This window comes from Crocuta crocuta, unplaced genomic scaffold, assembly GCF_008692635.1.
Source record: "Crocuta crocuta isolate KB4526 unplaced genomic scaffold, BGI_CrCroc_1.0 scaffold4998, whole genome shotgun sequence".
NCBI lineage: Eukaryota > Metazoa > Chordata > Mammalia > Carnivora > Hyaenidae > Crocuta > Crocuta crocuta.
The window spans coordinates 1-21,048 of NW_027526995.1; the positions used below are offsets into that span (position 1 = coordinate 1).

The 21,048-nt window shown below is 56.9% G+C and overlaps 2 protein-coding genes across 2 annotated transcripts in view; one reads left to right on the plus strand and one right to left on the minus strand.

Annotated features, from left to right (window-relative positions):
• Positions 1 to 920: 920 nt before the first annotated feature.
• Positions 921 to 5,648, plus strand: LOC144219096 (NUT family member 2G-like). Its single transcript, XM_077749404.1, has 6 exons — positions 921 to 1,602; positions 2,076 to 2,204; positions 2,584 to 2,723; positions 3,180 to 3,472; positions 4,302 to 4,418; positions 4,785 to 5,648. The coding sequence occupies exons 1-6, from the start codon at positions 932 to 934 to the stop codon at positions 5,544 to 5,546; spliced, it is 2,112 nt and encodes a 703-aa protein (XP_077605530.1). The 5' UTR covers positions 921 to 931; the 3' UTR covers positions 5,547 to 5,648.
• A 9,988-nt stretch (positions 5,649 to 15,636) lies between these two features.
• The window catches only part of LOC144218211 (putative serine protease 47), a 7,113-nt gene continuing 1,701 nt past the window's right edge, over positions 15,637 to 21,048 (minus strand). Inside the window, exons 2-6 of the mRNA XM_077748402.1 lie at positions 20,895 to 21,047; positions 19,896 to 20,058; positions 18,287 to 18,564; positions 16,916 to 17,082; positions 15,637 to 16,131 (exon numbers count right to left, since the gene is read on the minus strand). Of these exons, the coding sequence (XP_077604528.1) occupies positions 15,820 to 16,131; positions 16,916 to 17,082; positions 18,287 to 18,564; positions 19,896 to 20,058; positions 20,895 to 21,047 (1,073 nt within the window). The 3' untranslated portion in view covers positions 15,637 to 15,819. The remainder of the gene's footprint in view (positions 16,132 to 16,915; positions 17,083 to 18,286; positions 18,565 to 19,895; positions 20,059 to 20,894; position 21,048) is intronic.

Sequence of the window (21,048 nt, forward strand, 5' to 3'; positions counted from 1 at the left end):
CACGGGGCTCCTGCGAGGGTCCTCGGCGTCGTCGCTTCCGCCCGTTGGAGCTGCAAGGGGACCACAGAAGTCTGCGTTCCCGCAACCAGTCCCCCGTGACCCTCCTCCAGAGTCGCTGGACCCCCTCCCACCCCTGCTGCTCCCGCTGCGCGGCCCTAGGCTAGTCTTCTGCAGCCGTCGCGGGCTGTGAGTGACAGAAATCAGGGAACACAACGCCCGCCTCATGCTCTCCCAGGAGCAGAGCTGCTGAGGGGTGGCAGAACCCTGGCCCACGTTGTGTGTGGTTGTGGGTGTTACTAGATGGGGCTACATCAGGGCTTGGAGGGCGCGTTCACATGGAGAGAGATACTGCAAGTGATTGCTTTCGGTTAGGGCAAAAAGAAAGGGAGGGATTTATACTGAGCGTCAGGCCCTGGGGGGCTGAGCAGGGTAGGGGTCCGAATGGTTTACATGCTACGTGTTCACAAAGGCCCTTCAGGTGACTCGGAAGTACCTGGGGGCAGGTCCCGGGCTGCCAGGGAGCCTGCGGAGAGCATTTCCCACAAGGCACATGTCCACCCACCCCGTCGTCCGGGAGGACAGCCCATGAGGGTGGAGGGTCGTGCCTGGGATCCATGGGGTGGTTCCCAGAGTCAGCGCTGGCCAAGACGGCCTCTTGCAGGCAGGCAGGCCGTCTTGATGGAAGGGGCGAGGACAGTAATTCTCATCTGGAGGCCAGAGCATGGCAATCACTCCGGGACGCTGGCAAACTCCACCTTTTCCTGTAAACGTCCCTCTCGTGTTGCAGTTCACCACCCTGCTCCCCAGTGAGAAAAGGGGCCCCGGATCCGCTGTCCTGGCTGCCGATCCTCTGGCTCCATCCTGCTCTTTCCTTCTGTTCACAGCATCTGCAGTGCTGGGACCGCATGTGGCCCCGGACCCGGAGGCCTCCATGTCTTCTTTCTCGGCACAGCCCTTTCCCCCAGCTGCTGCTGGCCCCTCGCACTGGTCACCCTGGGGGCAGCACTCGCCGCCCCACGTGACCCCGCCATTCCCTCCTGGCAGCCCCACGGTGCTGCCCACTTTCCCCAGGACACCGTCGGTGGCAGGAGATGGCGGCCACGGCTCAGTGGGGACCGTGGCTTGCAATGTCATCGTGCAGGTCAGGTCAGAGCGGGGGCCCGCAGAGTCCCCCCAGACTCAGACCATCGTCCTGACCCAGGCCCCCGCTCACTGGAGTGCTCCAGGGTCCCTCTGTGGGGGTGCTGGGTGTCCCGCACCCCTGCTCCTGGCGACCTCAGCAGTGGAGACCAGTATGTCCACCCCGGCCGTCGGGGGCACCTGGGCCGGCAAGGGAGGCTCCACCCCAGGCGTTCGACCTCAGGCTCCACCGCGTGCGGTCCTGCTGAGCCCCATCGTGCCCCTGGTGACCGTCGGGCAACAGCCCCACGCAGCTCCCTGGCGGGGCAGCCCGGCCGGCGGCCCCACCAAGGCCGCGCCCGAGGACTGCTGCAGCCCCAGGAGTGTGTACGAGAACTTCCGGCGCTGGCAGCGCTTCAAGGACCTGGCCCGCAGTTACCTCCCGCAGAGCCCAGACGCGGAGGCCCTCTCCTGCTTCCTCATGTGAGTGGCCTCAGCCCCACGGCCCCGGCCAGGCCTCTGGGATGGACCCGGGGGAGGGGGAGTGTCGGGTGCGGAGAGGAGGCTGTGAGCAGGTCCCCGCTCTGGGAACGCACCTCTGGTGCAGGGCCTCTGGGGTCCCCCGGGGACACGGGGTGACGGGCCTCCCGCTGGGGACCGGCTCGTCGCCTGGCCCGTCACAGTCAGCATGATTATTATGGAATGCAGGCTCCTGGGGGAATGAGCTCCCTGATCCAGGTGCCGGTGGGTGGTCGGCCTGGAGCCCAGGGCCCGGGGCTGCATAGCGTGACGCAGGGACAGTGGTCGCCTGGAGGGCTGGTTTGCACAGCCAGACACCACGTGTCACCTGCCAGCACTCAGTCATGCTGGGCGGGGGACGCGTGCTCACTCCACATGTGGGGGTGGGGCAGCGTGGGGCCACCAGGCCGCAGTCGCCTGACCCCGCGGGCTTACAGCCCAGTGCTTCGGTCCCTGGCCCGCCTGAAGCCCACCATGACGCTGGAGGAGGGAGTGTGGAGGGCCGTGCTCGAGTGGCAGCACAGAAGCAACTTTGACCGGGTCATCTACTATGAGATGGCAGGAAAGTGAGTCAGGGTCCCGGTCGCAGGCTGGTGGGCGTGAGGCCGGGCTGAGCACAGGGCGGGCCGTGCAGGTGCTTGTCCCACAGGGTCCTCCTCACCTCCTGCCTGGGGCTTCAACCCCACTCTGATCGACACCCACCCCGGCCTCCACGTTAAGCTCTCGGCTTCCAGGGGGCTGGTGAACCGGTGACCCTGGGGAGGTGGGACCCTCTCTGTGGGTGGGGGCGCTGGGCCAGATCAGCCAGCCTGCCGCCTCCTGGGGTCCAGGGCCATGGCTGCCCCTCCCGGTCACCGCCCCTGCCAGGCCCTCCACCGGCCCCTCCGTTGCTGGGCTCCACGGCCTGGCCAGTCCTCAGTGTGGCCTGGGTCTCCTCACCCCCAGGTTCATGGAGTTTGAGGCTGAGGAGGAGATGCAGATTCAGAAGCTGCAGTGGGTGAGGGAGACCCAAGGCCCGCCTCCTCCGGCCCCACCCAAGCCTGAACCACGGGGGCTCCCAGCCCCGGAGGGGGGCCCGCAGCCAGGTACGACACCCTCATTCCCGAGGGCGCTGGTGCCTGAAGGCAGTGGGGCCTGAGGAAGGCTGCTGTGCCCACGTCCCGTCTTCTCCTTCCCACGAGCTGTGGTCTTTCAACCAGCCCAGCCACAGAGAGCCTGGGTTCTCTGCTGCCCTTTGTCACCGGGGGGCATTGACCTGGTCAGCCTGGTGACTACTCTCCCACCTCCCCATCAAGGGACCCAACACAAACTCTGCCTGGGGAGCAGGCCGTGTGGGGAGACCCTTGGGGAGTCGGTGTGTCCTCCACTGCTCACCCGAGACCCTATTAGATGCTCCTCTCCTCAGCTCCCCTCGCCCAGCTGCCTAGGCTTCAGGCGGCCCTGACCCAGCCCCCACTGACATCAGTGTCCCCTAAAACCTGCCCTCTTGACACGCAGCTGGAACCCCCCTCACCCCCTCTCTCCATCCCGCTCTGCCTCAGCGTGCATTCCCAGGAAGGCTGGCTCCAGGCCCCAGCCAGCCTGCCTGCGGCCACACAGGCCCCCACGGGCCCAGAGCCAGGCACCCAAGGAGATCCCCCCTGAGGCTGTGAGAGAGTACGTGGACATCATGGAGGGGCTGCTGGGGCCCGCCCACTCGGCCCCAGGGCCGCCCGCGGGTGAATGGGGAGAGGATGGAAAGGAGCCCCAGCAGGACGGAGACGCGACCTACCCGGACCCGGGTCTCCTCAGCTACCTTGACCAGCTGTGTTCCCAGGAAGGCTTCATCACCAAGGTGGGCTGGCCCGGAGCCTGGCGTCTAGAACATTCCAGGGACTGTGACTTCAACACCCAGAGTGGGACTGTGCCCAGGCCTTTGGGATCAAGCTCTGTTCCTCGCTCCTATGCTGTGTGTGTGCAGGCATGAGCGTGTATTTGTGTACAGGTGCGTACGTGTACCTGTACGTGCACGTGTGTCTTGTTTTGTGCGTGTGCATATGTGCCTGTGTGTACATGTGTGTACTTGCGTGCATGTGTGCACTTGTGTGTGCGTGTATGTGTGCTTGTTTGCATGGGAATGCATGTATGTGTTTGTGCCTATAGTCGTGTGTGCATGTGTGAACTTGTATGCATTCATGTCGGTGTACTTGTGTGCATGTGCAAATGTGCGTGTGTGTGAGAGCCTTGTGTGGTTGTGTGTATGTGTACATGCGTGTCTCTGTGTGTGCATATGTATGCGTGAATATGTTTGTTTGCCATTGTGCGTGCTTCTGTGTCTGTGTGTGTGCACATATGTGTTTGGGGGGTGTGTGTGAATATGCACTTGTGTGGGTTTGTACGTGCGTATGCATGTATAGGCTTTGTCTCTCTTTGTGTATGCGTGTGTGAAGTTGTTGTCTGCGTGTGTGCCTGTCTGTGTGTGTGTTTGTGTGTGCACATGCCTGTATGCACGTGTGTGTGTGTGCCCGTCTGTGTGTGTGTAACCAGTGACCATGATGGTTAAAACATCCTGCCTTGTGCAGAAGGCTGGGTGGGTCTTCACTTTTCCACTTTCCCTCCAGGCCCTCCCGGGCCCCAGGCTGCTCCCTGCCAAGGTTGCCCACAGCCTGTTCCTTCTGTCCCAGGTGGAGGCAGTCATCCACCCGCGATTCCTGGCAGAACTGCTTTCCTCGGACCCACAGCTGGATCTTTCGGCCCTCGCGGAGAAATTGGAGCTGGAGGAAGGACTCACCCTTGCAGAGGTGAGCCAGGGGTGGGAGGGGACCCAGGTGAGCCAGGGGAGGGAGGGGACCCAGGTGAGCCAGGGGAGGGAGGGGACCCAGGTGAGCCAGGGGAAGGGGGGCACTCAGGGGAGAGGCACACCGACTCTGTCCTCTGCTCCCCTGCCTAGGAGGCGTGGCACTGGGGAAGTGAGCTCCAGGGCAGGGATGGAGCAGAGAATGGGAATTACAGGACAGGGAGCCTGGAGGGGGAAGGAGGGAGTCAGGAGGATGTCAGGAGAGCCAGGGCCTCCCAGGCCACCGGTCCCCTCCTCCCCCGATGCCACCATCCCACGTCCCCTCTCACACTCCTGTGCTGCCCAGTCACCATCACCTCCCTCCTCCCAGCTGGTGGAGAAAAGACTGGTGGCCTTGATGGTGGAGGAGGGTGTGCCCTCACCCCCGCGTCACTGCGCAGCCCGGCTGGACTCCGGTCCTGAGTGGAAGCCCAGGGCCCGGCCAGGAGGCAGCAGTGAAGCCTGGCCACCCGAGCCCGAGTGCCGGGACCCCCAGAGGCGCAGCCAGGCACACGCGCACCCGTCCAGACCCAGAGCCTTTGCCGCATCTCCAGGACGACAGCGGCTGCCTGGCCTCCGGGCTGGCCGGACCCCCTCTCCTCCCCAGGGGCCAGGGTGCCCCTCCCCTCGACCTGACCTCAGGGACGCCCCCGTGTTCAGAGAGGCCCCTCCTGCTAGGGAGCCCGGCGGGCCAGCGGCTGGGTCCAGCGAGGACGAGGAGGAGCTCCCCAGCCTGGCCTTCCTCCTGGCCTCTCAGCACAGCCTGCTGCCCTGGGGGCTGTCCCAGAGTCCCGCTCCCGCCTCGGGCCTGCCCAGCCCTGGGGGGCATGGGCCACAGGGGGCTCCCCAGGCCCCCCCTCCTCAGAGAATAGGCCGCAGCCCAGCCGGCCTCCCAGCTCTCAAGTCGAGGAAGCGGGCTCTGTGCGGGGGCCTGGCCACGGCCACCAAGAAGATGCCCCTCCCAGGGGCCAGTCTCCGGGGCTCCGGGAGGCCGGCCTTGGCCATGGGGCCGGTTGGGCCCCCTCAGCCTCCAAAGAGAAGGCGTGACCCCTTTGTCCCAGGGAGGAGGAAAAAGAGGCACTGCAGCCAGTAGGGAGCGCTGGGCCGCCCTCAGGGCCAGGGGGTGGGGGGCCAGCGCCCCAGGGGTCCCCTCCTGCTCCCCGTGTTGATCCGGGCCTGGAGGAGGGGGGTGGGCACGGGCATGGAGGCAGCAGCCCCCGGGACGCTGTGTGGGTGGGCGCTGTGTGGATGCGGGAATAAAGACGATTTGCAGGGAAACGCTCTGGGCCGCTGTCTTCCTGCTGGGGTCCGGGCCCTGCATGAGATGCCCTGACGGGAAGGAAGGGGCCTGAGAGGGCCCCCTGGGCCTTCCCCTCACCATCTGCACCCCTGAACATCCAGGGACGGGAGCGCCCTCTGCCCCCAACCATCTTCCAGAGCGGAGCCTGCCGCCAGCCTGTCTTCTTAGGCAGCTGCCCTGTGTCCCCTGCAGCATCAGCCACGGGCCTGGGGGGCATCCCTGTCTCCTCCAGGGCTCCCTGTGTGGGGCCTGGGGGAGGGCAGAAGGCCTGGCCTCAGGGGACAGGCTCTGGGCCTCTGGCCTCGTGGTTCGAGGAGCACTTGGAGGCCCAGTGGGATGGCTGAGATGCGAGAGATGGGGGGTCCTCTTCGGCCCAGTGAGGACGGACTCGGGGAAAGGACTCAGGGGGACCTGGGGTCACCAGCCGAGGTGTGCGCTGTGCTGTCCCGTGCGGCACTCCCGGTCAGCTCCCTGGGTCTCCACAGGGAGGCGGAGGCTTCACCGTTTTCGAGGACGGTGGGCTCCGGAGGCCAGGGGACGCGGGCCGTCCCGGGCGCCAGGGTGGCTCCACGCAGCGTTGGCTCCAGAGTTCTCCTCCCGCTCCCCTGAGAAGAAACCCCTCAAAGCAGCCATGCAGTCGTGGGGAAATCCCTCAGATACAGGTGCTTACCCGTCACCACTGGCGACGGTGCTGTGTGTTCCCTGTGGCCGCCCTGGCCTGGCGGCACGTTTGTGCTTCCTTCAGGGCTGCGTGGTGTCCCGCTGGTCACTGTGCGCTGGGCGGGTCGGCTGAGAGCAGGCTGGCTTGGGGATTCCTGGCCGGGGTGTCCCCCACGCTCCCCTAACGCTGATACCGGGGAGGCCTGCCTGTGTCTGCGCCTCCATCGGTGATCAAGGGTCCCTGGGGGCTCAGTCGGTTAAGCGTCCGACTTCAGTTCCCGTCATGATCTCATGGTTCGTGTGTTCGAGCCCTGCATTGGACTGTGTGCTGACTGACAGCTCAGAGCCTGGAGCTGCTCCTTGGATTCTGTGTCTCCCTCTCTCTCTGACCCTCCCCTGTTCATGCTGTCTCTCTCTCTCACTCAGAAATAAATAAAAACATTTAAAAAAAAGTAAAATAAAATGAAATAAAACAATAAAATAAAAATTACAAAAAGAATATATATAAACGTATATATAAAAATAAAAATAACAGTAAAAAGTAAGAAAGGAATTGATAAAAATAGGCAAATAAATGAAAAAATAATAATAAAGAAAGAATGAAAATAAAATGGAAGTTAGATCCTATTTCCCCTACAGATGAAATCTTGCAGCATTGTGTTCATAGACTTGATGAAGAGGAGTTGTTTGTGCTGGTTTTCTGCGGGAGGGGCCTGCTGCACTGGTTCTCGGGCTGGCTTGATTAAGTGGAAATGCGCCTCTGGGGATTTGGAGGGCGGGGCTTGGTGCTTGTGGCTCTGGCTTCCACGAGGTGACCCTGTTTTGCTCCCTGAAAGTTTTCAGCTCTGATGGGTAGGATGACTATGGCGGTGCCCCCCTGTCTAGCCCAATAGCCCTGGAGCTGAATTTTCGCACCCCCGACTCTTCAGGGAACCCCCACAGATGAGCAGTCACCCTTCTTGTGTTCCCAGTTTCCTTCTGAACCCAACGTTCCCACTCCCTGTGTCCCAGCTTTTTAATTTCAAGCGCAGGACTGAATTTCAAAACTCCCAGATCTTAGGGCTTTCCGCAACACGCAGTCATGCTGCCCCCCTGGCAGAAGGAAAAAGCAGTGGTGCAAATGTGCTCTGTTAGAACTTCCGTCACGACAGAGCAGAATGCAGGGACCCCTGCTTGCAGCCCTCAGGCGGAGAGAATCCCCACTCTCAAGCCTGGAAACAGCACCACCATTGGCTGGACCCGTCCTTTGGGACCCAGGGGATCCTCAGGCCACGCTGTCACTCCTGGGATTCTACCCCCATTTACCACTTGAGCACCTTTAATCCCGGTGCTTCCCCCATGGTAGCAGACTGCTTATACTACTTTGTGGTAGCCTCCTTAGTCTGGCTCCCATCTTGCGGCCAGGCCCAGAGCAGTATCTCTCCTGGTAAAGTGTCTGCACCTTCCACCTTTCAAACGGTGGTCCTTTTTCTACATGCATGTTGCAGTTTTTGTTCATTCAGACCTGCAGTTGATTTCTCTGGTTCTTTAGAATGATTTGATTACTATCTAGCTGTGTTCAAGGGATAACACAAACTTAGGGTCTCCCTACTCTTCTGCCATCTTAACTCGTAGACCACATTTTGAAAAATCCATTTATCTGTTGATGAACATTTAGGTTTCTTCCAATTGACTATCGTGAATCATGCTGCAATGAATATGAGCATGCAAATATCTCTTAAAGATCTTGCCTGAATTCTTTTGGATACATCTTAAACAATGGGATGGCTGGATCATATGCTAGTTGATGAGGTTTTGGGGTGATGGTGGGTTCATGGGGTTTGGAGCCGATGGCCAAGACAGAATTATTGAAGACATCTTTGGTGCAAAATGCTGATTTTATTAAAGCATGGGAATAGGATCCATGGGCAGGAAGAGCTGCCCTGGGGTTGTGAAAAGTAGTTCAGTATATACTATGGGGCCAAGGGAGACAAAGTCAAGAGGGAAGTTTCTGAACGAATTTTCATGTGCTAAATACTCACAGATTACTGGAGGCCTAGCTATTGTCAAGCTAAGGTGGTTTTTCCCTCTAGCAAAGCATTAAAGTTAAGACAGTAGGGAGTTCCTGGAGAAATGTTTTACTGTGCCTGCCTCAAGTATCTGTCAGTGGGCTGCAGGTTATAAGGAAATTTAATTTTGTCTCCCTTTTCCTTTTTGCCTTTGTTCCCCACATCACTATGGAGGGGAGGGTGATGTTGGGGCTCCAGGAAACTGAGTCTATAGGTTTCTGGTGATTAGGCTATTGATAAGTTTGTCTTTTTCTTGTAATTTACTAAGATATTTATAAACTGATGGAGACTCTATCAGTTTAACCATTTGTTTTCTGTCCTTTCCTTTGTCCTTGGGCATCCTGGAGTGCCTGAGGAATATCACATATATCCCACCCTGGGGGAGGAGGCCGAGGAGGGGTGGTGTTAGCTTGTACTTTGCCCTCACCTTGCTCCACGCTCCCTCATCAGTAGTTATAGTTTTAATTTTTTGCAAAAATTCTGCATTGTTTTCCATAAGGGCTGTACTATTTTACACTCCCACCAACCGGGGGAAAGATAGCCACTATCAAGAACTGGGGAGGGGCGCCTGGGTGGCTCAGTCGGTTAAGCGTCTGACTTCAGCTCAGGTCATGATCTCACAGTTCGTGGGTTTGAGCCCCACATCAGGCTCTGTGCTGACAGCTCAGAGCCTGGAGCCTGTTTCAGATTCTTTATCTCCCTCTCTCTCTGACCCTCCCCTGCTCACACTATCTCTGTCTCTCTCAGAAATAAATTTTAAAAAATTAAAAAAAAAAAAAACACATTAAAAAAAGAACCGGGGAAACAGGTGAAGGAGGTGAGGGGGGTTAAGAGTACACTTGTCGTGATGAGCACTGAGTAAGATATAGAATTGTTGAATTGCTATGTTGTACCCCTAAAAGTAAACAACACTGTATGTTAATTATACTATAATTAAAAAATAAATAGAGCTTGGTGTATATCCATCTTATAAAATCTTTATGCTTTTAGCTATAATCAAAATTATACATAATGATAACATTTTTGCTCACGTATTGGTGTCACAGTCTATGTATCATATTTTCTTTGGCTTCTTGTCTCAACATTCTGACTTCAAGGTGATAACAATTGACATATTAGATGTTCTATCATTTTTAATTATTTATAATTTTGCATGGATATATTAAAACTAACTTATCAGTTCCCTTGTTGGTGAACTTTTACAAATTACAATGTTGCAGGGTAATCAGTTTTAGATAAAAAGTTTTTCCTTTCAGGAATTTGAAAAATTATTCCATTTAATCAGGCTTTTGTTATTGCTATTGAAAATTATGCCACCATTTTAATAGCCCTCTCATTATGGGTGATCAGTATTTCCTTGCCAATTGTTTCCAAGATTACTTTTTGTCTTTTGAGCTCCAGTTCCATGAGGTATGATTAGTTTCAGGCTAAAATATTTGTTTATCCTCTACGTGATCTTTTTTGCTTTATTAGTTGACAACACATGTTTCATCAACTCCAAAACATAATATTATCTTTTCAAATGTTGCTTCTCCTTGTCCTGTATTATCTCTACTTTTGGGTACATGTTTATTAGGTCATTTTAGATATTCCCCGTGTCTTCATCAGCTCGCATCACTGTGATAAAATACCACAGACCAGTGGCTTCTCATGGTTCTGAAGGCTAGAGGCCCAAGATCCAGGTTTCACATCCGACTCCTGGGAAGAGTCCTCTTCCTGGCCTGCACAGGCTGCCTTCTTGCTCTGTGCCCACACGGAAGAAGAGCGATCTCTGTCTCTCCTTATCAAGGCAATAATCCATCATGAAAACCCCACCCCTGTGACCTGATTACCTTCCAAAGGCCCTACCCCCCAATACCCTCACACTGGGAATTATGGCTTCAGTTTAAGAATCTTGGAGAACACAAGTCCATAGCATTCTGCCGCTGTTGCCCCAAATCCATATTGCATGGAAAATACTCTCATCCCACCCCAACAGCCTCAAATGCTTTAACTCATTCCTGCATCAACTCTAAATCCAAAGTCTCATCCTATCCTCCAAATCAGGTCTGGGAGGGACTGGAGGTAGGTTCAGCCCGAGGCAAATTCCTTTCTACCTGTGAATCGGTGAAACCACACAAGTCATGTGTTTCCAAGTTGCATATGTGGGGCAGATGTGTGATAGATACTCTCATGCCAAAAGGAAGAAAAAGGAACAAGGGAAGGGGTGAGGGGTCCTGAGCAAGTCCAAACCCAGAGAGGCAAATCCTGTTAGATCTTAACATGTGACCGTAACCGTCGTGGGTGAGATGCTTTGCCTCCAGGCCCCATGGGTAAGGACGTCACTTGCATAGCTCAAGAGGCAGCCCTGCTGCCTCAGCTCACCCGCCCCACTGCTCTGGGAGAGGGAGATCTCGTCCTTCAAAACTGAGGCCCCTGGGCCTGTGTCCTCTAGGTCTGTGCTGGGGTATTCCGTCCTGATGATGTCTATATCACCTTTGGGGTCTGTCTTCCCTTTCTCAAAGGGAAGCACGTGCTCACAGCCAGATAGTTCCATTCTCGCATTTATAAGATCCAGGAATTTGGGCTACCCTCCTTCATTCCATCAGCCTTCTCTGTCCCCTTGTTTCAGATGGCCGGTGTCTCGGCTGGGATAACCCTGCCTCTGTTCCTAGCCTCTGCTGGGATGGTTGATTAAATGCTTGAGCCGCACCCACGGCCTCTCTTTCAAATGGTGGCCCAGCAGCACCCCAGTGTTCACCTCCAAACAAGCTTTCCCATTTTTGAAATGTGGAGAGATTGAGAGTTTTCCAAAGCTCCAAAGTTCTGATTCCTTTTTGATTAATAATTCCATCAATAAGTACACAAACCCCTAGGTCATCTGTGCACACTTTGGGGCATGGGGATAGGCTCAGAAATCTCAGTAAAGATTTGGGGGTCTCCTACCCCCAACTGTTTAAGAGCCTCTGGTTTAGAAGGCATGAGGCACCCAAAACCCTTGATCACATTCTGCACGGCTGTCCTGTGTGTGCCCTCCCAGCAGCGAGCTTTCTACAGGCTGAACTGTAAAGCACCAGCATGTGTCCAGGCCGGCTGACAACCCAGGCTGGTGGCTGGTGGTTGGCTCCTGGCCCGTGTGACTCAGAGTCTGGATATTCTGTCCACCATATGCTGCCGTGCCTCCAGAATCAATGGGCTCACAATCCAGGCGTAAATGCTGAGTCTGGAGCCCACTGTGCCCCGAGAAGTTGTGCCCTGTCACTTCACCCAGGAAACACCTCCCTGCCTGACTGCACTTGTCACACAGTGTTGTGACAGCTGGTGCTGTGGGTCTTGTGATCCCAGAGCATACACGGGAGCCTGACTTATGTCATGGAGGTGGACACGGATGTGGGCTCAGGCGATGGGTCCGTCTGTCAGGTACCAGCTTTCCTGAGCTTCTGCCTTCACTCTCCTGACACCTGGGCCCTGCTCCCAGGAGCCCACTTTCTGCTGTAGTTGCCTCACCGGTGGGGAGCAGGGGGCTCCGCCTGCAGATCTACACCCTCAGGGCAGGTGGCCGCAGCCTGGCTGGCCGCACACAGGGGAAATTGCACACGGAAGTCAGGGTTGTGGCATGCTGGGCATGGGATCCCAGCAAGACAGGTGCGTGGTGGAGGCCTAAGGCACTGATGTCTAGACTCAGGACAGGCAAATCCTTCCAGAAGGGACTTCGCAGGGTCCCTTTTGGGTCCTGACCCCCACCGAGGTGCTGACAGGTGTTCCTTGCAGGCCTCAGGCTCTGTGCATAGGGGATGCGTGGCTCCACCTCACCACCCCTGAGACTAGCTGGTCATCATCCCACATTGAGGGGCCTCTTCTCAGACAGGGGGCAGAGAGGTGACCCACACCTGACATAGGGACTCTTCCTTCGGATTCACCCCTGCAGTTGACCTGCATTCCTGTCTCCCATCCGGCGGCCCCCACATTCTCCCCCCAGAGACTGGAAGGGGTTTCCACACCTGGGTAGAACATGACATCTCGTCAAACTCACCAGCCCGTGGGTGCTGACCCTGGTGGGCCTACAAGGGAGCAAAACCAAGGACTTTAAAGAGACTGGGTTAGTGTTCAGGACCACAGACAAGATGTGCCCCTACTGTTCTGTAATCCACAAAAAGGATTTCAATGTCTCCAGAATTGAAAGTTGCAAAGAACATCAAGAAATAATAGTTCAAGTGGCCGACATAGTCATAAAATCAGGGAAGTAACCGCTGTCCACAGGGTGTACAGAGGAGATGGCTCATACCAGGGGCAGCATCGCTGTGGCTTGACTGAGAGAGAGGCAGATGCTGGGCAAACTTTTGTACATCATATCGAGCAAGGAAAACGTGGCCAGTGATGCCAGCAAAAGGCCATCAGAGTGAAGGCAGTAACTACCTGTCTTCACCAGCCCCAACCAGAAGTCAAAGCATTGATTGAAAAAACAGACCTGACAGTCAGTGAGACTCTGGGTCTCCCTGGGCTGAGTTCCTCCTACAAAATGTCATATTTCTCAAAGCACAGGGCAAGGAGTCACCATTTCCCAAGTCACAGACTGCGTACCCTAACAACAACTTTTCCCAATGTGCTGTTCAAGTGGCTTTGTTTGAAGGGGGTTGTTAAGCGGTGGGCCAAGATCGATGTGTTCCAGGGAGGACTGGGGCCCTCTGGCCTGCAGGTGACACTCCTGTCAGGAAGTGATAGAGAAAATCTGTCGTAAGATGGCCGACAGGATGAATAGGAAACACCTGTCCTTGATTAATGAGGAATGCAGAAGTAACTGGCTATAAATTGTTCCCTCTGCTAATGCTCTGGGCTCAGACCTCTGGAGAATGATCTCCTCTGAGCCCACCGGTGTAACAATCCCTTCCAAGATCTCCAAGTGCCGCTGGGTCCTTCTGCTGGGTGATCCAGACCAGATTCTTCAACAGGAGGGGCAATCCTACAGTAACTCAGTGGGAAGCTGGGTAGTGTCCCCGGCACTGACATCGTTCCTCAGAAGGCAGGGACACAAAGGGACGCAGGCAGGGGACAGCTTCACTGAGAGCACAGAGCTGGCTCCTGCTGTTCCTTCGCCTCCACTGCCCAGGTGGCCACTGAAGGTGCCAGCTTCCTGCTTTCATAGAAACTCCTGGCAGCACACAGCGTCCAAGGCCATCTCCAGCACAGACTTTCCACAACTGGAGAAGCAGAGGATGGTCCACAGAAGTCACTAAAAGTCTTGTTTTAGGGCAAACCTGCTTGAATCTTGTGAGATGTGCTTCTAGTTAATTGGGGTTAGGATGTCCTTTCTGTTATGAAATGACGATGATGTTTGAAAAATAGAAGCTTGGCAATCTCATGAGAAGCTGTGCCTTTATCTGGATGGGGGAGTCGGGGGTCCTGATGAACATGTTGACTATCGATGTGGCAAGAACGCAGGGTTAACCTGTCCAAGATGCCTCCCTGTGGACCAGTCTTCTGTGAAGTTTCACGGACTCTGTCCATAGCCAGGCCCGTGGCATCAAAGCTGGTAAATGCTGCCCGGTGGCTCAGCCTCAGCATCACAGCTGCAACCGCGAGTTCAGAATCAGACGCTGACCAGCAAGGAAGAGGCTGCTGCCCTCTCCCCCTGAGCTCGGGCTAGATGGGCAGGGCTGGTGCCGCCCCTTCCCCCGAGCGCTCACCTGATGGGAGGGGCTCGGCCCGGGTGCTGGGCATCATCACATCACCCTCCTTGTTCTAGTCCCTACCCACACAGGCCCCTCTCCTGGACCCTGGGTCTCCTAGGACCCCTGTGTGCTGGTCCAGAGATCAAGTGCAATGGGGACCCACAAATACCCACTGTTCCCCTAATAAACAGGTCTCCAGGAGCCTGGGGTTTATGTTTGCAGGTCATTCCCTTATGATTACTCTAACAAGTACAAAAGACTGAGAACTACTATGTAAAATTAATGTTTGAAAAGTCCACTCCAGTGATATTTGAAGAATCCATATAAAGTAGCGAAAATAAACCTAATTGCCTTTTACTCTACTAAGTTCAAACTCTAAGCTTTAAATAACATAAAAATGACAATGAGAATGAGCACTGGGTATTATGTGGAAACTAATTTGACAATAAACTATTTGTAAAAAAAAAAAACTAATTTGAAAAAAAAAATGACAATGAGAATGAGCACTGGGTATTATGTGGAAACTAATTTGACAATAAACTATTTGTAAAAAAAAAAAACTAATTTGAAAAAAAAAATGACAATGAAGAAGAAAGTCTCCAAATACTCAAAAATTAGGATGTGCACTTCTAAATAATTCATGGTTAAAACAAAGATCTCAAGAAAGTTTTTAATACACAGAACTAAATGAAAATGAAAATACAACATGTAAAATGTGGTAGAATTCAGGGATGCCTGGGTGGCTCAGTAGGTTAAGTGTCTGACTCTTGATTATGGCCCAGGTCATGATCTCACAGTTTCTGAGATCAAGCCCCAGTCCAACTCAGTCACCCTGCATTCTGGGAACTTCCATCCACTTCTATGGGGAGTCGGTCCTCCCTCCTCCAACCCCCTAGAGCGATGTTTCTCTACTTTGGGGGAAATTCTTGTTCCCTTGCAGTGTAGACATCTAGTGAAATGTCTTGCTTACAATTTGGGCTAAATTGTGTTCCCCAAAAATTTATATATTGGAGACCTAACTCCCAGTGCCTCAGAATGTGGCTGCATTTGGAGATGCGGTCTTTACGGAGGTGATTAACTTGAGGTCACTAGGTTGGCCCTAATCTCATATGACCAGTGTCCCTGTAAAGAAGAGGAGATCAGGACACAGACACACATAGAGTAATGACCCCGTGAGGACACAGGAGGAAGACAACATCTGCACGGTAGGAGAGAGGCCTCAGGGGAAGCCAGCTCCGCCCATGCCTGGATCTCGGACTTGCAGCCTCCAGGACTATTCCTGCTGTTGAAGCTGCCTGGGCTCTGGTGTTTGTTACGCAGCCTGTGCTAACTGACACACTTCCTCTGAAGGCCTGCACGATCCCTGAGGTAGGAGCAGGGTCTGAGTAGAGACGGTCTTCTCTCCTCCCAGCTGGCAGCCCTGGCTCCCTCCTGGGACAGTCTTCCTGACAAGTTCCCTTTCCTTGTGCAGGGAGCCTGCTGCCTGACCTCAAGGGAAGGAGGGGCAACGGAGTCCCAAGACATGAGTGAGATGAGTCTTTTATTTGGGTTTTTTTTTCAGGCTTGGCTTAGGGGATGGCAGCTGACGAACAGGAAGTCCAGGAGAAGGAACCACTGAGAGCCAGTGGTGCTGGGGAAGGGGAGGCGTGGAAAGTTCCAGCGAGCTGACTGGGGCCTGAGGCAGAGAGCAGGACAGAGGGGCTCAGCGGGTCACCACAGGCCCTGCTGCGGGTCCCTGAGCACGAACAGCAGCAGGAGGCAGGTCTGAGGAGAAGCGAGCGCTGTGTCATGCTTGGACGAGCCAGCAGCCTGCCAAGGCTGATCTGGAAACTGGGTCTGAGGAGCAGACGTGGGATCAGGGGGAGGCGTGAGCCTCTGGATCTTGTTGATCCAGCCGGTGAAGTAGTCGACCCTGGTGAAGACGCTGGGGTAGATAGGGTGCTGGCAGTCCAAGCCCCAGCTGGCCAGCCCCACCAAAACCCAGGCACTGAGGTCGCAGACGAGGGGCCCCCCAGAATCGCCCTAGGAAAGAGAGGGGAGTTAGTGTGGGTGACTGAGCAGGGTCTGAGAACACCAGGTTGGGGGGGGGACCCATGAGCCTGTGAAAGTCCAGACCAGCATTATACTATGGACCCATCAAGGAGACATGGGTGGGCCTTGGAAATGCACTTCAGGGCACTCCCAACAGACCCTGTGGACAGTCACAGATCTAAATCCATCAGCACATGGACCCCGCCCTCTGCCCCTGTCATGCAGGAGGGCCGGCAGCCCAGAGGAACAAGCAGAGCCCAGATCCGAGGAGGCGGCCCCGGCGGGGCAATGAAGGCCAACACTTGTTACCACAGCAGGCACCACGCAGAGTTATCTCAGGAACCTTATGAAGGGGAGGCTGTCAGCACCCCCACTTCACAAGTGAGGAAATTGGCTGTGATCAGGGCGCCGATTGGTGATAGACAGAGGCCAGAGCAGGTCCACCTGCCCCACAATCTGAGCACTGAGCCATTCTGCAGTGCCCCCCTCACCCCCCTGCACCCCAGCTGTCCCTCCCCTCCTGCGTGGGTCCAGATGGAATCTCACAGACAGGCTATGGTGGCTGGAAGGCTAAGGGGGGAGGGGGTGCTCCCGGGTGTCCAGCTCAGTGGTGTCCTCAGCCTGGGTGTCTCCAGAGGGGGAGTGGGGTAGAGGGCACCATGGACGTCTAGCAGGCAGGCTGACAAGGCCCACGGGTCTCCACAAACAGACCAGAAGCAACACAGGCCCGCCAGGGAAACTGAGGCAAACAGGCACGCAAGGAAGGGAAACTCACTTGGCAGATGGCCTTTCCTGTCGAGAAATTGCCAGCACACAGCATCTCCTCTTGCACAAAGTAGGTCTTGCTGTGGCTAAATTTTCGTCTATATAACATGTTACAGACCTGGTTCTCAATGAGGTTCACGTTACCCTCCTGGAGACGGAAGGGCGAGTGCAGATGTTCTGTGTGGATAGGAAGGGGGCCGGTGAGGTGCACTGTGGGGAAGCCCAGGCCACCGCGAAACGCGACGCCTGCTCCGCACAGATGAGCCTGGATCACGGCTGCAGTCTTCCACCTATCCCTAACAGGCTCCTCTCCCGCTTCCCAACGGTCCACACACTCTTCCATTCCCTCCACCTCACTCATTCCACAAGGAAAGAAGGCAAATCCCACCAGCACACACCGTTCTCAGGGCCTTGGTAACCACTGACCACCCACCTACACTTCCACACACCATGTCTGCTCGTCTGTCATTGCCCTTCCTTTGGTCCTTCCATCCACTGACCCCCCCATCCCCCACCCACCCCACTTCTCATGCCCGTCACCACCCACCAGCCACCAGCCACTCCCCTCCCGGCCACGCTGCCCCACGCAGCCTCCAGCCCTCACCACTCATCTGTCCTCAGGCTGGGCATCTCGTAGACGCCACTGGCACAGGGGGCATAGTCAAGGACACAGAGCGAGTGAGGAACATGGATGGGATTGTGGGGACACAGGGTCAGTGAGGACGGCCTTGACACGCTTGGGCAGGAAGGACACTGGTGGCTGGCACGGGCCGTGCGGGGATGTGGGGAAGGCAGGGGGCCAAGGTCAGGAGCGTCTGACTGCCTGGGCAGGGACCCTGGACTTGTTCTAACAGTCCAAACAGCTGTGAGCGCATGCAGGGGGCTGAGCGGGGAAGCAGCGCAACTCCATGGTTTAAATTGAGCAGACAGCGGGACACACGGGCGGGAGCTGGGAAACCAGACTGGAGCCACAGGAGAGACATGACGGTCTATCAGGCCAGGGAGGCAGCAGCAGAGCGTGCACCAGGTGTTGGGGGTGGGGGGGTGCTAAAACCATGAGACGTGATCCCCGTCCTCAAGGAAGAACCAGCCTCTCTGCCTGCGTGTGCATGAGCGCGTGCGTGAGAGAGAAACACACAGAGAAAGAGACAGAGACAGTGCTGGAGGCCACGTTGCCCTGTGATTGGGACAGTCCCTCAGACTTAAGGAATAACACACTTTTCAGAACTAGAACTAAAACGGTCCAGTCCTCTAGAAATGAGGCACAGAGGCCCAAGGTCCTGCGGCCGCTTGCCCGGGGGTGGGGGTGGGGGCCAGGGCTGAGCCCTGCCTCCCGTCTTCCCTCCCTCCCTCCCCCACCGCCTCTCCCACACACCCTCACGGTCCTCGGTGAGCATCCCCCAGCCTGTTATCCAGCAGGACAGGTTGCCGGACAGCTGCATGCCGGGGCTCGGGAGGCAGGCGGGGGCGATGTAGGAGGTAAAGTTCACAGGCGCGTGCAGCTGCAGCATGGTTATGTCACTCCCGAAGGGGTGAAGCTTCTCAAAGTCTGGGTGCGTGATGATGCGGCTCAGGGACACCTCCCGGGCGTGCTGGCCGTGCTGGTGCAGCTGTGTACTTCCCAGCAGGACCCGGTAGTCTGCCGGGGCTTGGGATTTGCTGGCGGAGAACAGCCCATCGTCACTGCCTCCAAGCACGGCCGGCTCCCTCTCCCTGCCCCTCATCTACAGCCCCTGCCTGCATGAGGCCCCTCTTCCCAACCATCTTGGTGCTGATTGATCTCCTCTCCCCGGCCTGAGACATGTGGCTTCCTCATCACACCTTGAATTGGAGGAGCGGGGATTCCTTGTGCTCAGGGCTCCTTGGTGGGGACTCACACTGAGGCCTTCCACTTTACACAGAGGAGCTCTGGCTCAAGGCTAGCTCTGGCCTGACCCTTCCCATGGCTCCTCACGGCCCAGCTGAGGCCCTGCATCCTTCCTGCACTTTCTTCCTATAAACACCTTCCTGCCTGAGGGCTGTGTGCACACCTGTTCATAAATATCCACAAAAGATGTGTTAAGTGAGCAGATGAGTGCAGGAAATGGAGCCTTGTCCCCAGAACAGGAGTGATGAAGCATCCACCCTGCTGACTGTCGGTGGCTGCTGCCTGGAAAGCCCTCCCCCACTTGGTGCCCAAACCCTTCCCTTCCAGCTCCGCCCAGGCCAGCTGAGGCATCTCTCCTGACCTCCCTCCCTGTCCACAGGGCCCTCCCGTCTCACCCACGCTAGGCTTTCTCTCCTGCCAACACAGAGACACCCCCCCCCCACCGCTATGGCACAGAGGGGCTCAGATGTGGCACAGCGTAGGTGCTGACAGGGCTCTGGGCCCTTTAAGCCGGTCCGTGCCCAAGCTCTAGCTCCCTGACCTGCTATGCTGCCCCTGCACTCTTGAAACCTCTTGTCATCTATTCCGAAGCTGGGTACCGACCCAGGCCCAAGCAGCCACGTCATCCTCCAAGGTGAAGGAGCCTGCCTCCCACCCAGGCAGCCTGGCAGTGCCGCCAGCCCCGCCTCCTCCTAGGCATGCAGTTCTGCACCAGTGATAAGAAAAATCACCCAGCTGCCGGCTGTGTGTGTAGCTCAGGTCCCTGCCTACAGTCCGACACCGAGGAGTGTGGGTTCACTGGGGACAAGCCCGATCCGAGGAGGCAGAGAGCCTGTCCACACTGCATGGCAGCCAGGAAACACACTGCGGGTCTCCTGGGGCATGTTTGTGCTGGGGGACAGGCACAGGGGCTGAGGACAGAGGGGTGAGTGGGGGGCACACGCAGGTGGAGGGGACGCCGGTCAAAGGCAGGAATGGAGTGTGTTTGGAGGCTACACACTGCTTTAGGGCGAAGCCCAGAGGAGCTTGCATTGGACACCTACCCACCACCCCTCTTCTCCTCTTCCCCTGGCATCCCGCCACCCTGTTGGCCTCTCTGCTGGCACCCAGTGGGGGGACTCACTTGAGAAAGCAGTGGGCAGTAGAAACCAGCCAGAGGGAGTCAATGAGGACAGCTCCACAGATGTGTGTGTGGTGGTACATCAGGCTGGCCTGCCAAGGCCACCGGCCAGCCAGCACGTCCCGGCCACCATAGATCTTCCCCATCACCTTGGGCCTCCCACAGGCTGTGGAGACAACCCCCTGCCCTGTCTATGATAGAGACACCAGTGACCCCAACTGACACTACCACAGAGGACTTCCTCCACTTCACAGATGCAAAAACCAAGGCCAAGGCTCAAGCGGCCCAGCCGAAATGTGACCCTGCCTTTATAGGCTGCCATCGAGGACCGGCCAGCAGAGCACAGGCCAGCAGGCCCCGTGGTCAGGACGAGGGCCCAGGGGTCTGGTGAGGGCGGGCAAGGAGGGCCAAGAGTGGCCACAGCAGCGTCCCCAGGGACACAGACATTCCTGAATACACCTGCCGGGGCTGGGCAGGAGTTCCCTTCAACCGGCAGCCTCGTCCCACTCTGCAGATCAAAGGACTGAGGGTCTCAGGGCTTCCCAACCCCACCTGCTGGCCGTTATGCTTGAGGGTGGGGGGCTCCTGTGCGCCCTCCACCCCACCCCGCCTCTCAGGGAGGGAGGTTCATGAGCAGGAAGGAGCCTGTGGTGCTGGGTGGCCCTGGGAAGGCCACTCCCCCGACTCAGGATGCTCAGTTGCTTAAAGAGGAGCCGGCTAGTGAAGATCGCCCTGGTTCTGGGGTGCACACCGGGTGGGGGTAGGGGTGTGCCCAGGAGGGCCCCTCACTCAGCAATCCTCCCCCGCCCAGCCCCCACCCCAGGGCCAAGCCCTGCCACCTGCCGGTTCCAGGCAGGTTCACAGTGGGGCCTGTGACCCACCTGTGTTGGGGAGTGTGGGGGTGTCCCGGGGCGGACGTTGGGGGCAGAGAGAAGAGGAGGCCGCATCCGCGTCCCAGCCCCTCCCGGAGCCCCTCCGCCCACACGCCTCAGCCCAACGCACCTGCTCCCGGCGCCAACCGCTGAGTGCCACCTACCGGCCGCCGGGGCTTCTCAGTTGCTGCCTCGAATGGAGCTGGGGCGGGGGCGCGGGAAGCCGCCGACCAGGACCCTCGCACGCCCGGGGGCGGCGGCAGCAGCAGCAGCCAGAGCAGGGC